This window comes from Hydra vulgaris, chromosome 06, assembly GCF_038396675.1.
Source record: "Hydra vulgaris chromosome 06, alternate assembly HydraT2T_AEP".
Taxonomy (NCBI): Eukaryota; Metazoa; Cnidaria; class Hydrozoa; order Anthoathecata; family Hydridae; genus Hydra; species Hydra vulgaris.
The window spans coordinates 56390209-56406979 of NC_088925.1; the positions used below are offsets into that span (position 1 = coordinate 56390209).

General features: G+C 23.9%; 1 protein-coding gene across 2 annotated transcripts in view; it reads right to left on the minus strand.

The window, feature by feature from the left end:
* Positions 1–15609, minus strand: part of LOC100214696 (alpha-1,6-mannosylglycoprotein 6-beta-N-acetylglucosaminyltransferase A) — a 59505-nt gene extending 43896 nt beyond the window's left edge. The window contains exons 1-8 of one of the 2 annotated variants that reach the window (XM_065800525.1): positions 15416–15609; positions 15019–15105; positions 14572–14813; positions 13568–13738; positions 7756–7826; positions 2005–2091; positions 299–421; positions 101–190 (exon numbers count right to left, since the gene is read on the minus strand). In XM_065800525.1, the coding sequence (XP_065656597.1) occupies positions 101–190; positions 299–421; positions 2005–2091; positions 7756–7826; positions 13568–13738; positions 14572–14788 (759 nt within the window). In that variant the 5' untranslated portion in view covers positions 14789–14813; positions 15019–15105; positions 15416–15609. Of the gene's footprint in view, positions 1–100; positions 191–298; positions 422–2004; positions 2092–7755; positions 7827–13567; positions 13739–14571; positions 14814–15018; positions 15106–15293 lie in introns of both variants that reach the window. The other variant, XM_065800524.1, reaches the window with a different exon arrangement.
* Positions 15610–16771: the final 1162 nt, after the last annotated feature.

A 16771-nucleotide genomic window follows, 5' to 3' on the forward strand; every position in this document is an offset into this window, starting at 1 on the left:
ATATGTAAGTCTCCCTTTTCACAGTATCACAACTTGAAAATTTAATTTTTTATTCTTCCTCCCACCTTAATGATTATAGAAGAAAATGATCATAACTTACTTCACTTAAATATATGATTATGGAACAATCTGATCCATCGACACCATGATGAGCATATAATGGATCAGTTTTCCAAGAATTTCGCATCCACTAAAATAAACAATTTTTGATTTATTTAAAAAGAAATCCATGAGAATATCAATTAAAGAGTTTAAATTTCCACACAAAAAAACTTAATTTTAGCATCACAAATAAAACCTTAATTTTGGCATCACAATCTGGAAAATCTTTGTGAGGCTTAACTTCACACTTCAAGTTCTTTATGTTTGTTTTCTTGCTTTCAATAACTTGCCTAAAACTTTTTGGACATTCGTGTTCAACCTAAATAATACAAAAAAAGATCTTTAAGTAACAGATAACAAAAAAAAAAGATTAAAACATAAAGCAAAATAATAGAATTGGTTTGCACCTCACATTACACCCAAATATTTTAACACCCAAATATTTAGCACCCTAATGTAGATCTTTTAATAAGGAACTATTATACTTTTAACTTTGGGGATTTTCATAACATTTTGTGTTTATTAATTGTTGCTTTAAAAATATTTAGTTTGGGAAAACAATCTATAACATGAATAGTTAGTACTTAACGCCATTCGACCACAAGTCCACCTAAAACCACAAGTCCACCTAAAACCACAAGTCCACCTCAAACCAGGCCTCGTTTTAGGAGTTTATGGCTCTCGCAAGAGGCCTGGTTTTAGCAGTTTATGGCTCTCGCAAAGGTATATTTTTTTCATAAATAAAAATCACTTTCTTTACTTTTTCTTTCTACTTTTAGATAATAATAAAAAAAATTAAAAACTATTGTGCAAACTATATTGTTCTTGTGCAAACTATATTATTCTTGTGCAAACTTTATAGAATAAAAAAAAGTTTGAGCTTTAGATTGATTTTTTGCTCACAAAATGCGTTTGTTTGTTTTTTTGCTTTTTTTTCTGTAACAGTCAATATAACATTAATGACATTATTGCAATGTTGTTTATAAAAGAAAACTAAGTATTAACTAAGATAAGCACTTTTTTTGTGGAAACTAAAAGCAATTTACTAAAGTTAACAACTTTGTTGTGAATTTATTTAATCTAGAAAATTCTTATAGCAGTATTAATATTAGCACTGCTAATGATGATAAACTAGAAAATCGAAAACTTTTTCAGAAATGGAATAACAAAAACGTTTTCTCCATTAAGAAAATATTTCTTCATTAGCAAAATGTTTTTTCTCCATTAACCAAATGTTAACTAGCTTTTTATGGCTGTAAGCTTCTATTGATTAGCAGTTCCTTATATGTGAATTGCATATATATTACTGATAAAAACAAAAGAGGTTCTGTTTCCATATATTCAAACTTTTTCTGCCCAAATATTAAATTTCCATCAACATGATTTAAAAATTTGTAAGGTTCTTGGCATATAATTAAGAAAAAAAAATTTTTAAATAAAGATTTTTAAAAACATTATAAAGCAGTAAAATGAACAAAAACTATAGTTTTAAATAAAAATTGCTTTGTGCAAAACAATTACGTTTTGATTATAATACCAAATTAAATTTTTGCAAAACTTGTGTTAGCATGCATTATATTTACCGGTAATTTATGCAATATATATAATAATTTATAATTCTATTTGAAAAAAAATTAAATAAAATTATAAATTATTATATATACTATATACGTATATAAATTATTACATGTATATATATATATATATATATATATATATATATATATATATATATATATATATATATATATATATATATATATATATATACATACACACACACACACACACACACATATATATATATATATATATATATATATATATATATATATATATTAAGATAAAGATAAATAAAAAAAAGTAATGCTCATACTGACATAGGAGAGATAAAATACTCACATAAGAGAGATACTGTAGAAATGAACATAAAGAGCCATTAACTCCTGCCTCAATGTATTTTGAAGCGTTCCAATTTACTGACAACCACTATAAATTAAAATACGAATTAATATAAAAAATTTATTTATAAAAAAAATTATATATAAGAAATAGTTTTAAAGTGTTTTAGTTTTAGACTTTCTTTAAGTAAACATTTAATATATTTTGTACCAAGTATTAAATATTCTATAACATAATATAAATTTTTCATCAAAATATTGATAACCAATATCAAATATCATAAAATTATTATAACTAAAAACAATAACTTTGATACAACACTCTACAACAAAAAATTATATTTTGAAATATTCATAAAAACCAATATTCGTAGTATAGAAACTTAACTAAGCAGGTTTCAAATTTGAACTTAGTATGACAAAAGAAATTCTCAAACAGTATCCATGTAATTTGGAGAACAATAGTTGTTGAGAAAATTAGAAATGAAAAAAGTACTTTAGCATGTCAACTAATGGTAAGTTAGCTATGCCGCTTGTGTCTGGAATAGCAATTGGACCCAGTGCACAGATTGCCAATATGTGATTAAATATTAGATACAATAAAGAATTTCTTTTTTGACTCAAGTATGTTTCAAACATACCAACGCCAGTGGCATGCTTGCTCCAAAAAGCCCTTGCTGGATTTTTTTAAAAAGGCCTATTTATGCAGGGTTTAACCACATTTTATATATATATATATATATATATATATATATATATATATATATATATATATATATATATATATATATATATATATTTACATATATACATATATATGTATATAATATATATATATATATGTGTGTATATATATATATATATATATATATATATATATATATATATATATATATATATATAATATATATATTTATATATAATATATATATATGTATATAAATATATATATATATATATATATAAATATATATATATATATACATATATATATGCGTGGTTTAAATATATGTATATATATATATATATATATATATATATATATATATATATATATATATATATATATATATATGTATATACATTTTTTAACACTATTCACCTTCCAAAGACTGAGAGGACCACTACAGTTAAGGAGGTTACTTCATTGTGGTTATAACCCTCTCTCAACTCTTCAACTCTGAAACAAAACCATGGTCTTGATCAAGTTGGAGACATCCAGAGTTAAAAAAACTTTAAAAGTAATTTTTTCAATATTAAAACTTCCATTCAAAATTTTTTGTTCTAGTAGCTTATTCTGATTTTGTTTTGATTTTTTTACTATGAAGAAATAATACTCCTTTTTTATTAATGTACATCTTTTTAATGTACCATGTACTATGTACCAAAACAAATTTTGTTGCTGTACAGATTCGCTGATACCATTCTTACACAAATCTTTTCAATAAAATTTCATGCAGGCCTTGTTAAGAAGCGCTACACCATTTTAATTTTGCGTACAAAATGGCTATTCCACCTATGTGTTACTCCATTTACTTTACAGCAAAACTTTTTTGAATTAGATTATTATAAACAGTCTTTTAAAATAGTTTATGGGGAAAACATAAAGCAGAAATTAATTGTTGAAAAACCATTTGTGAAATTCTTTTTTATCAGATAAAAAGTAGATAGTTAAATAAATTTTGTTTTCTGTTTTCATTTTTTAAAAAAAATTTATTTTTAATTCATTTTATTATATTCAAATTAAATTTATTATTAAATATTAATAAATATAAATTTATTTTATTAAACTTAATTTGAATTCTTTTCAAAATGTTAAAATGCTTCTTTTTACAATTTTTTTTACTGCTAAAATTTCCAAACAATGTTAAAGAAAAATAAATTTTTTAAAAATAAATTTAATTCAAGTTACTTTAAAGCTTTCGTATTACATTTGACTATTTTGTCTATTTATCTATAGTTTCAAATCAATTTTTTTTTTCCGTTACGTTATGAAAGTGCTAATACACAAAAGCGTTTAATGCACTTACATATAAATGCATTGCCAGATAAATCATAATCAAGCTTGTAGGCAAATTCAAGGACGGCGCTAAGAAAGGGTGTGGGGGTGTGATATCCCCCTATCCTTTTTTTTTTAAGTCAGCAAAACTTGAAATGGCCCTGGAAAAATTATTAAATTTATTAAAAATATTCTAGAGAATTTTTTTAGTAAATTTTATATAACAATTTTATGAAAAGATGATTTTTTTCAGTTATGATATTGATTTTTAACAAAAGTTTTTTCTTTGTCATTTTCTTTGTCAGAATGAAAGTCGATTAGAAATGATTAACTAGTTTATGAGTATGCAAAGATTTTATTAAAGCCAAAATGTTAAATAAAAATTTTAATAGTTCTTATTTGTTTTTTGATTGTTAAGAAATTCAACTATAAATAATTGCCCCCTCATTGAAAAAATAATTAACAAGAAAAATGTTTTAAAGAAAGAAAAAAAGTTTAAATAAGTATAAGTTTCTTAAAATTTTTTGAAATTTTTAAATTTTTTTTTTAAACAAAATTTTTAAATTTTATTTATAATTTTTTTTTATAACAGTATTGTTTAATTTAAAAATATTTTATAAAGATAAAGACTTACAATGATTTTTAATGTGAATTTAAACTAAATTTAAATTACAATGCGGAACTTTTCTAAGCTTTTCTTTAAAATAAATTCATTTTTTATGTGTTAAAGCTTTTCTTTCAAATAAATTCATTTTATATGTGTTAAAGTTCATTTTTCATGTGTTAAAGTTCATTTTTTAAGTTTAAAATTTTTAATAAAACCTGTCTGAATTCCTTTTTTTTTTTTTGATTTGACAAGTATTTATACAGATAAAATATTTCATAAATTATTACATCTCTGTTATCATTACATCATATTAATAAGCATATTTAAGTCAAATTTTTGGAACTTTAATTAGATGGCTGTTATTTCTTGTTGCTTTGCATGGTTGACCACTGCAAAGTAATTGGTAAATTTTGAACATGATAAACCATAAATAAATTGCTTTGGTAATAGAAAAAGACTGTTCTGCTGCAAGAAAAACCCAAATTTTCATTATTACCAAATTTTCTTTAGTAATCTTAATCTGTCAAAAACTTATTTATAAACATTATTATTTATAAACATTGTTATTTATAAATATTGTTATTTAAAAACATTGTTATTTATAAATATTGTTATTTATAAACATCCTTATTTATAAACATTGTTATTTATAAACATTGTTATTTATAAACATTGTTACAATATTCATGCTTAATGCAGGTTCTAGAACGATACCAAGGTATTTATAGCTCAAAGTAAAAAGTTGTAAAAAAGGTTCATAGTGTTGGTTTTGAGAGCAATTTTCCTGTACCAAACAGCATGAACTCTGTTTTACTGACTGCAAGGTTGAGAATCAGCTTTTTTTTCATAAACCATTTTGAGATTTCTTCTATATTGGATAAAAGATATGATTCTATAATAAATACATCTTTCCTAGGAACATAACTATGTTGTCAGTATAAATACATCTTTCCTAGGAACTTAACTATGTTGTCAGTATAAATAACAGGATTTGAGTGTTTTTATCAAGATACCAAGTCATTAAAATAAATAACAAATAGCAAAGTGTAAAAAAAAATGCTGATCAGTACAGAAAAAATATGAAAATTAATGGAAGCTAAAAAGATTTATTCTATTAAGATTAAACTTATTTTTTTCAGCATATTTATTTTAAATATTTATTATAAATTAATTTTATTATTATATGATTATTTTTACCTTCAAACATTGAAACCGTCAACGACTTGCTGAACAACTTTCTGAAAACTTATATTTCTGTTGTGTTTGTAACATTTTGAAACAAAGAACTTTAATTAAGGGAAGGGGAACTCACATTCAGCAAAGTCGCATCATTTTACTGTCTCTTCGTGTTCTAAAAACTTTTATTCATCTTTTTATCCCCAGCAATGCTTTTAAACTCTTCCTCATCTTCATATTTTTCTGACCATCTGTAACTTTTTAAGTATATTTTCCTGACCATCTATAACTTTAAAAGTATATTTTCCTGACCATCTATAACTTTAAAAGTATATTTTCTTGACCATCTATAACTTTAAAAGTATATTTTCCTGACCATCTATAACTTTTTAAGTTCTCAGTCAACTGTTTCTTTGCTACTTAACACTATTCTTTGTTTTCTAGTAACTCCCAACTTATTAGTGGGTGCATGCAGCCTTGTTGAGAGTGAATTAGAATTAAAAAACAAACAAAAACACTTGTACTTCATAATGTGTATAAGGAAATATTTTAATATTGTAATGATTTAAAACAAGAACTAACATTTTCATTTTGTGACCTAATGGGAATTTTAAACCAATTAGGAATTCTGTGACATGTGGTGCCATAAGGCTGGCTAATAATCTGGGAATTGGTAGCATCCCAAAAAGTAATAGTAAAAGGTAATCAAAGTCTATCTAATCCAACAGTAACCAGTCCATTTGTAAGTAAGTAATAAAGTTATTTGAACATGAAAGTTCTCTACAAAGGTTGCAAGAAAAAAAGAGAAAAACTAGAGCACTCCTTGGATACATGTTTTTAATTTATGAAACACTTTTTAATTGTTTCAAAATGCCTTGAAGCAATAATTAAAAAAAGTGCAAAATTTGAAAAAACAATTGAATGATTGAGCAATATATTCACTGTGTATGTTGTCCCCAGAGTAAATGTTAAGAGCAATGAACTTTCTTTTAAATGTGTTGCTTTTTCCACCAGCAGAACTCTTCCTAAAGAGTAAACTAAGCAGTGCATTTTAGTGCTTGATTTTGACAGAGGAGACAATGTGGTGGTAAAGCATATCAGAAACAATTCAAAAATAGATTCCAAAATAAACAATTCAAAAATAGATTCCACAACAAACTGTCAATCAAAGTTGATTCTTCAGTACTACATGTTTTAGATCAGGCCTAGGATTTCAGATTTAGCTGAATTCTTATTCTATTAGATTTTAACCCAATGATCAGCTTCTGAGTGTCCTAATCTCTTAGAGGCAGTTTTATTACCTAATAATTTACCACTTATCCGAATTGCACAATCTACAATTGAGAGATGTTGCCAGGAGCAACGCAAAGTCATACAAGAAATGCCACTGTTAGCAAACCACCTCTAGTAATCAAATCAAATGTTTCAATCTGATGAAAATTTTTATGATCTAGTTTTTTAAACCTAATTTTCCCAGATACCATTAGATTTATAATAAAACATACCTTATAAACTCTATTATCTTTCTTAATAAACATAGATACCTTATTCTAAAGGAGTAGCCATCAAACGGGAGTTAAATACATATTTTTATTTGTTAATAATAGGCTACATTACCATATTTGAATTTGCATTGCATTTGATAAAAATAAAAAATTTAATATTTGAGGTCAGTACAATATGTCAATGCCATGGCATCCTAAAGATACTACTATAAAATGCACGCTCTGTTTTAAAGACCTATTTAAGCTTAAGCATAACTTTTAAAATTTAACTCTGTATCTTAAAGTAAAATATAAAAAAACTTAAATTTTAAAAAATGTCTATAGTCTGTATAAATAATTTAAAGTGCATTTAATAAAAGTGAAAATTTTCCATGTTTTTTAAACAATAAAGCTTATTCTTAGAAACATTAGATGGAATTGCTAAACTTTTATATAAAAATTAAATTTTTAAAAGAAAAAATTTACCTGAACCTTTGTATCACAATTAGGAAAATCTGGATCAACCGGTACAAAACATTCATAATGTGGAAATGATGCTAAATAAACAGTAATAGAAAAAAATATTTAAATATATACATACATATATATATATATATATATATATATATATATATATATATATATATATATATATATATATATATATGTACATATATATAGATACATATATATACGTATATATATACACACATATATATATACATATATATACATATATATATACATATATATATATATATATATATATATATATATATATATATATATATATATATATATATATATATATATATATATATATATATATATATATATATATATATATATATATATATATATATATATATATATATATATTCATAAATATATATATATATATATATATATATATATTCATAAATATATATATATATATATATATATATAAGTATTATAATCTAGTATTATATATATATATGTATTTTTTTTTGTTTGTTTTGTTATTCACCTCTTCAAGGCCAAGAACGCCACTACAGATGAGGAGGCTACTTAATAGTGGTTATAACCCTCTCTCAACTCTATAACTCCGAAACATGAACCTCGTCGAACAAGGCCGCTGCGCGGAGAAACAAGTTGAGCGCGGTACTACCAGGGACGTGGTGGGGATCGAACTCCGAACTTCTCGCTTATGAAGCGAGCGCTTTACCACAACACCACTACCGCATATATATATATATATATATATATATATATATATATATATATATATATATATATATATATATATATATATATACTATACTTAAAACATCAGATAATACAAATTCTCTCAATACTAAATAATTTATTTGAAATTTTTGCCGGATTATAGGCATTGGCATCATCAGCATATAATATAATTACAAAAATTGTTACCGCTAAATAACAACAAAATTTTTTTAATTTTGAAGTCACCTTTATAATGGTTTCTTTTACTTAAATATGAAAATAATGAGGTCAAAAAATTTGTTTGAACATATTGTCCATTGTCCAAACTTATACCACCATACATTGGAGAATATTGATGTTCTTGTATCTTTTTCTTTCAAATTTTTTTCTTTGTCTTCTAAATTTTTATCCTCAACTTCAACTTTTCTTTTAAATTTTTTATTCTCATCTTTAGGTGTTTCTGCTTTATCTAATTCAATGTCCTCATTGCAATTTACTTTATGCAAAGCTAATGCAGACTTGGTTTAACTTGCCTTCAGTCAAAATATTTGGTGTTGCTGAACCCTTGTTCATAGATGAAGTTTTGATTCATCGACATTTGGAGCATTTGCACTTAATTAAATAGGTTCCTGGTTGGCTGTTGCGTGGTAATTTAGATTTATTTTTAGACGTTAATAGCGTTTTTAGGTTAGCATTTGATTTAAAAATATCTTTAAGCATATTTTGATTGTACCCATTTTTAGTAAACACTTGAATTAAAAAATTTATCTCATCTTTTAAATTATTTTTGCTGCATATTGAGTATGCTATGTGTATGTATCCGTTGAATAATGATTTTAAAATTTTGGGATCATGATTAGAATGAAGTTTGATTTGGATATAGGCTATAGCATCTTTCCTGTAAACTTTGAGCTCATATTCTCCTGGTGTATTATTAATAACAGTTATATCCAGAGAGTTAAGTATCTTATTTTTATTTTCAACTTCAATAGTATATTTTAAAGTAGGATGTTGTCTGTTAAGGATTATTTATAACTGTTCTGCTTGCCTTAATTAAAAAAAAAATTCACCATTGAGGTGAATTTTTGTGTGTATGTATGTATGTATATATATATATATATATATATATATATATATATATATATATATATATATATATATATATATATATATATATATATATATATGCATATATATGTATATATATATAAATATATATATATTTGTATATGTATATGTATATATAAATATATTTGTATATATACCTCTGTATATTTATATGCGTATGTACAGGGCTCGAATTAAGCGTATCGCGATTACTTTTCGCACCTTCGCGATTAGTTTTTTCTTAAAATTTGTTTTTTTTAAAAAGTCTTTTTTTCATGATTATTCTTTTTTTATTTTAGAAGATTGATACTCTATTCACGAATATTTAGTGTTCTTTTACAGTTCAAAACTGCAGTGACTTCTGTAACGATAATTTTTTTTTAAAGCGGAGCATAAAGTAAAAGAAAGAAAAATAAAAGATTTAGAAAATCAATTAGCAAAAATGTTCAAATGCAGGAAAAAGACTGATTATTTAAGGAAGGAAAAATTCATAAAAAACAAACGACTAAACACCTATTCGAACCAAGAAATAAAAGATTTTGATTGAAAAAAGAAATAAAAGTTGATTGATTGAAAAGCCATTTTCTTAACTCGAATTCTCAAGGGCTTTATTCCGATTTAGCTCATTCATTATAAACAAATTTAATGATATTTTATTATAAGTTGATTTTACGATAAATAAGGCAAATAAGGACCACAGATGCAGATTATCTACAGGTAAAAAGTGGGAAAAACATTTTAATTACGAGTTAGAACACGATTTAAATGGAAATGAAGTTATAAGATTAGGATGCAGTTTATGTAAACAATTTAAAAAACGGATAAGTTAAACAAAATTGTTTTCCATGACCTGGATCAAACACTGGCATCGCACTTAAGCAGTGCGCAACATAAAGAGGCCACGCGAATTCATCAACAAACAACATTAGGTTCAGTTTCATTATCAAAATCAAAATATAGTTTTATTATCAAAATATCAGTATTTCAGTTTCAGTATCAAAATATTGCACTTTCTCAATATACCGAAGTTAATAGCCATGTTCTTGACCAGTACAAGCTAATTATTGCAAATATTACCACATGTATGGAAGGCCGTTTTCAATCTCTCCAAAAATCACCATTGTTTATACATTTGGTAGCTTTACTTGACATTTATAACTGGCCGTTAAATATGAATGATGGAACTTTTGGCGATAAAGCTATCGGTGAAGTTGTTGAACATTTTTCTGAACTTTTAATTTGTGTAGGATATGATTTGAATAATATACTTTGTGAGTGGATCATTTTAAAAGCATGTTTCCCATCATAAGTAACAATCAAAATGAGTATTATTTAAAAATATGGTAAATCGTTTTTTCCAAATCAAATTTGGTCAAAGAATGCCGAAATATTCTTGATATTTTTGAACTATTTTTAATTTGTCCTTTTATAAATGCGAAAGTAGAAAGAATGTTTTCATGTATGAATCGCGTAGAAAATGACTGGAGAAGTTGTCTTGAAGACGAGATCTCTTAGAATCTCTACTTCTGATAAGTGAAAAAGGTCCTGAGATTGACAAATTTGAACCTGATACTGCTATGGACGAATGGTATAATGATAAAGTTAGACGATTGTCAGCAAATTTTCATTGTTATCCGGAAAAAAGAAAAAGAAAGTCAGGAAAAACAGACATTGATCTAGCGACAGTTACAATATCGGATTTGGAAGAAAGTGAAAGCGAGGAAGAAGATTGTGACAACTTTTAATTTTATTTTAGCGCATTGTAACCCCTTAAAATTAAAATATTAAATAATAACTAGTAATGGCGTATGATTTTTTGCTTAGTAAAAATAATTTTTTGTTAGTAAAAATCCTGAAAAATTCTAAGCATTAAACTAGTGAAATGATTACAAAACGATCAAAATATTTACGATTACGATCTAATACTTTTTCTATTAGCAATCAAGAAAAGTATTAGATAGTAAAAGATTCTATTATTTAGATACATTTTTTTCTTTCGCTTTACTTTATTGAATGAAAAAAGTAAACGCTAACTTTTATTAAAAAATACATTGAATGAAAAAGCAATAGATAGAAATACCATGGGAATTCGATAAGGTTACTTCGATAAGAAAACTTACTTAATAAGAATTTAATTATCATTCTTGTTTGTGATTGAGCGGGTTTTTGTGAAAATGTTTTAACATTTTATCGCGATAAAATTGCGATAAAAGTTTTAACATTTTATCGCGATAAAATCGCGATAAAAGTTTTAACATTTTATCGCGATAATGTTTTCGTCATCTTTAATAGTTTTTTATAACTGTTTCAAATTTATAGATTGTTTTGTTAGAGTTTTAAATAATTTTTTTTACTGTTAAAAATTTATAGAAAATTAAATATTCTAGTTGTTTTAAACAGTTTAAAATATGTAAATAAAATAGAAAATGAAATAATTAATTATAAGAAGATTATATCAAGTTCATTGATTTAACAAAAATACCGCCGTTAGATTTTAATGCAATATGATAATAGTAATAATGTAAATTATAACTAAAGCTACTTTACAACCGCTGAACGTAAATGTTATGACATCTTATGTAAAAATATATATATACATATATATATATATATATATATATATATATATATATATATATATATATATATATATATATATATATATATATATACCTCTATATATATATATATATATATATATATATATATATATATATATATATATATATATATATATATATATATCTCTATATATATATATATATATATATATATATATATATACCTCTGTATATTTATATGCGTATATATATATATATATATATATATATATATATATATATATATATATGTATATATATATATATATATATATATATATATATATATATATATATATATATATATATATATATATGCAGAGGTGTACACTCATGGTTACGTGACGGTACCAGGCAACAAAATTTTGTGAAGGACGAATAAAAATATTCCTTTAATGCCATAAAGTTGATTTATTTTTATTCACAGTTCTAGCTTTTTTATTTTTTTATTTAAGAATTCTATAAAAAGAAAGTAAAATAATAATTAAAGTAATCTAATTATTAATAATGTCTAATAAATTTATTTTTTCATAGTGAAGTAAAATCATAGTGGGGTCAAATCATTATATTTCAACCAATTTAAAAAAAACTTTGTGGGGTACCATCTCTGATTTTCCTGATTTTTACATATTGTTTTGTGCATCATGTAGATAGGTTAAATTTGAAATTTCAGACTTCCAAGTACAACGGCTCGGAAATTATCATTTACAAAAATGATCATTTACAAAAAAAATAAGAAGTTTTAACGAGATAAGCCCTTTTTACAAGAGTCAACTCTTGTATTATAAAAAAGCGTTTATTATTGTTTTAGATTGTTGATTGTGATTACGATATTTTTTTTTTAATTGTATTTTTATTATTAACATAATAAAAATAAAATTAAAAAAAAAAAATCTCGATAAGCTTTATTGTACTTATATTTTTTTATTATTTTTATTTTAATAACTTTACTTATCGACAAACTACATAATAATCAAACTGTTTGAGGTCGGTATTAGGTTGGCAAAAAAAATTTGACACAAAGGGATTACTATAAAACATAGAAACAAGGTCAGCAATTTTTAGCTCGCATCAAATACTTTTAGATCGGCAGTTAGATCTGCATTGCCGAATGCCAGTCCTGACTCCAAGGGTAGTATATTTACATTTATATATATGTATATATAAAATTATTATTATATAATGATAATTTTATACTTCATGTTTTTTTATGAAAAGCAAGAGTACTTTTTTAATGTACTATTTAAATATTTTTTAATGTAGTAATTAAACTAAATTATATGTGCTGATATATATTTTATTTTAATATATATTTGTTTACACCGAAGGCTGTTTAAGAATTGAAATCACCATCTTTATTTTTTATAAAATAAACTGCTTACTTGTTTTGTTAAACTCAAAAATTGTTTTATTGAGTTTGGAAAGTGTTTCAAACATCGAACGAAAAGTCAAAGTGCTGTTTATAATAACTCTTTTTAAATCACCTTCAAGAGTTTCTATTCGATCAAGCATATTCTGTAATAATATGGCAGTCTGTTGTGTATTAGATGACCCTATTTAAAAATAAATATATAATAATGGCATTTAAAGTTTTTTAACATTTTAACTACTATGATAAAAATAAATTTATAATAAATATTTATAAATCAATAGTGAAAAAATCTAAAAATATGTGAAAGCTTGATTCATAAGTTTGTATGAAATTTCTTTTTCTAATATATTGTTTCCATATTATTTTATGCCTTATTTATTATGTTTGATGTATTAAACATAATTATACTGTTTAATAATATATAAACATGATTATACAAATTTGTTATTTTATTACTTTATAAATTTATCCATAAATCGTTAATATTTGCTAAGATGTAAAGCACTTTGTGGGCTTTACTTTATATATCATTATGTAAAATCTAAAATATCTTTAAAAAATTTTATAATACTACAATATTCTTTTAAAATATTCAAAAAAGTTAGGGAAGAGGGGAAATTTTGCCCTAATTCCCTATAAAATTGATTTTTTGTCAGGATATACACCAAACAATTTGTTCTCAAAGTTTGGTTTGTTTATTATTGCTTAACATCATATAATAAAATTTTTAAAGTAATCAAACTTTCAACCTTAATGTACTAAATTTAACTAGTGAACATAAAAAACTATTTATTGTAAACAACTTATGCTTTATAAATATTTAGAAAACACTAATTTTAATGACACCTATTCTAATTTAATAAGAAAAAACCTAATAAAATTGAAAAAGACAATGCCACTCATAGAGAAGTTTAATCTGAATAAAACTGCATTAAAATATATATAAATATATAAAATTAATAAAATAAACATTAACAAGTTTCTATGAAATAAATTGTTCACTAATTTACTAACCAACAGATATATGTCCTTTTTCTTTTGCCAGAACATTGATATATTCTTTTGATAATTTTATAATTTCATCTTTAAGGTACTCACTATTTGATAGTTTCGAATTATAAGAATTTGTTTCATAAAGCAAATACATTCCCCATATGATGATTAACAAAATCATCACTATGAAGAATTGATAAGTATTAAGATAACGCCTGCGTATTTTTGGCAATTCCATGATTACTGATGTGTTACCTTTTTTGCTAGTACATTAAATAGTAAAACATTATATATTTAATTTAATATAAACTATAGTTGATGCTATTACAGCCTTTAAAAGGATATTAAAAGTAGTTACAACAGCTTTAAACAAATTTTAATTTTTATATTTAATTATTTTAAGCTTTATATATGTAGAAATAAACTTTTTGTATAAAAATAAAACATTTTTCATGTTTACAAAATTACCTCTTTGTTATCTTTACTCTGAATGTAGAAAATTACCATCCTCTTTTTTTAACCTCTTTGAAAGTAATTGTACAATAGTTCAAAAAGCTAAAAATAAAGTTTAAATTTAAATTGATAGTACTTAAATTGTTACACTTTTCAGAAGCATGATGAACAACCAAAGCAAAATTTAAAAATTTTATACGGATTAAACAGATTTATTTTATACTTCTTATTAAAAAACTAAAATTTCAGTATAATACTAAAAACGGTGTTCTTAAAACAGAAAACATTACTTAAATTTTTATGTATTATTTTATATCGTTTAATTTCTTTTTAGCAACTAGCTTTTTAGCATTTAGCTTGTAATCATAAAAAATTTAAAAATTAAGTTTATCCAGAAATAAGTTTGTGTAACCGTTTCTCTAATTGGTTTGTTTTGATTTTCGTTGTTTCAAGTTTTTTTTCGTTTTTGTTTTAATTGAAGAATGCGCATTGCAAACCTAAATTTAATTTAATTCATCAATAAAAATACATAAATTTATTTTAAATATATGCATTAAAGCTTTTTTTCAATATAAATGTTACTCGTAGTAGTTTTTGGTTGTTAATGTTTAACTCATTCAAACACTTTAATTTTAAATATTAAGCTATTTTCAAACAACTTTTTTAAACAAACGACATAAATAAATGATTATTCTAAAAAAAAGTATATTCAATTGCAGCTCAAAATAGAAAACGATACATGAAATTTATTAATTAAACTATTAATTTATTTAACCGCTTGTTGTATACTTTTTTTTTTTTTTTTGAGAGAGAGAGAGGAGAGGGGGGGGGGACTTGTTTATTTTATATGAGATAAATTGAAGACCTCGGAATGAAAATGTCAGACTGTATCTAGAGTTTGCTATTCAAACTTCTATATCTACAACGAAATATATGTATGCTAGAGTGTATTCAACAAAGAGGAACAAAAATAATAACAGAAATCAAACATAAGTCATATGAGGAGAAGCTCTGTATCCTTTGACTTACAACTCTTGAAGAAAGAAGAAATTGAGGTGATTTGAATTAGCAATTTAAAATTGTTCACGGTATCGAAAAAACAGATTTCGTCATATCAAAGGTGTATGCGCCATCGATATGCTGTCAGCATAGTAGTGCCTGGTGTCGCACTACTTCATTAGATATTGATAAATATTTTATTGTATTAAATATTTAGTATAAATTTCTAATTTCTGAATAAACAAATTCAAACTCGTTTAATTTGAAAAGATAACTTTTACCCCAAACTTGCACTTGAATAAACTGCGTCTTAATCGTGTCTTATTAAAACAACATCGCGAAGTTGTTTTATCTAAATAGCTTTTCGTGGAATTAAAACCAGTTCTACTTTTATCTGAATGAAAAAGTTTAAAACATGTTTAAAATACTGTTAAAACTTAATAAAACGTTAAACTTTAAACGAGTTAAAACTTGTTTTATTGTCATCTTTAAGTTAAATGTTAACAAAAAATATAGTTATAGTAACAAAAAATAGTTTTAAAAGAATGGAAATGAGTTTATCAAATTATTTATTGATTCAATAAACTTAATTTATCCTGTAGACTTAATACAGTATAAAAACAAATGCTAAACTTATTAAATTCATTTTTAATTTCGTTAATTTAATTGAAGACCTTGGAATGAAAACCTCAAATGTCACCAACGATTTTTTTTTCAGAAGAGTATTTAAACTATTGATGTTTTCCAAAAGTACCTTTTTTTGACAGTC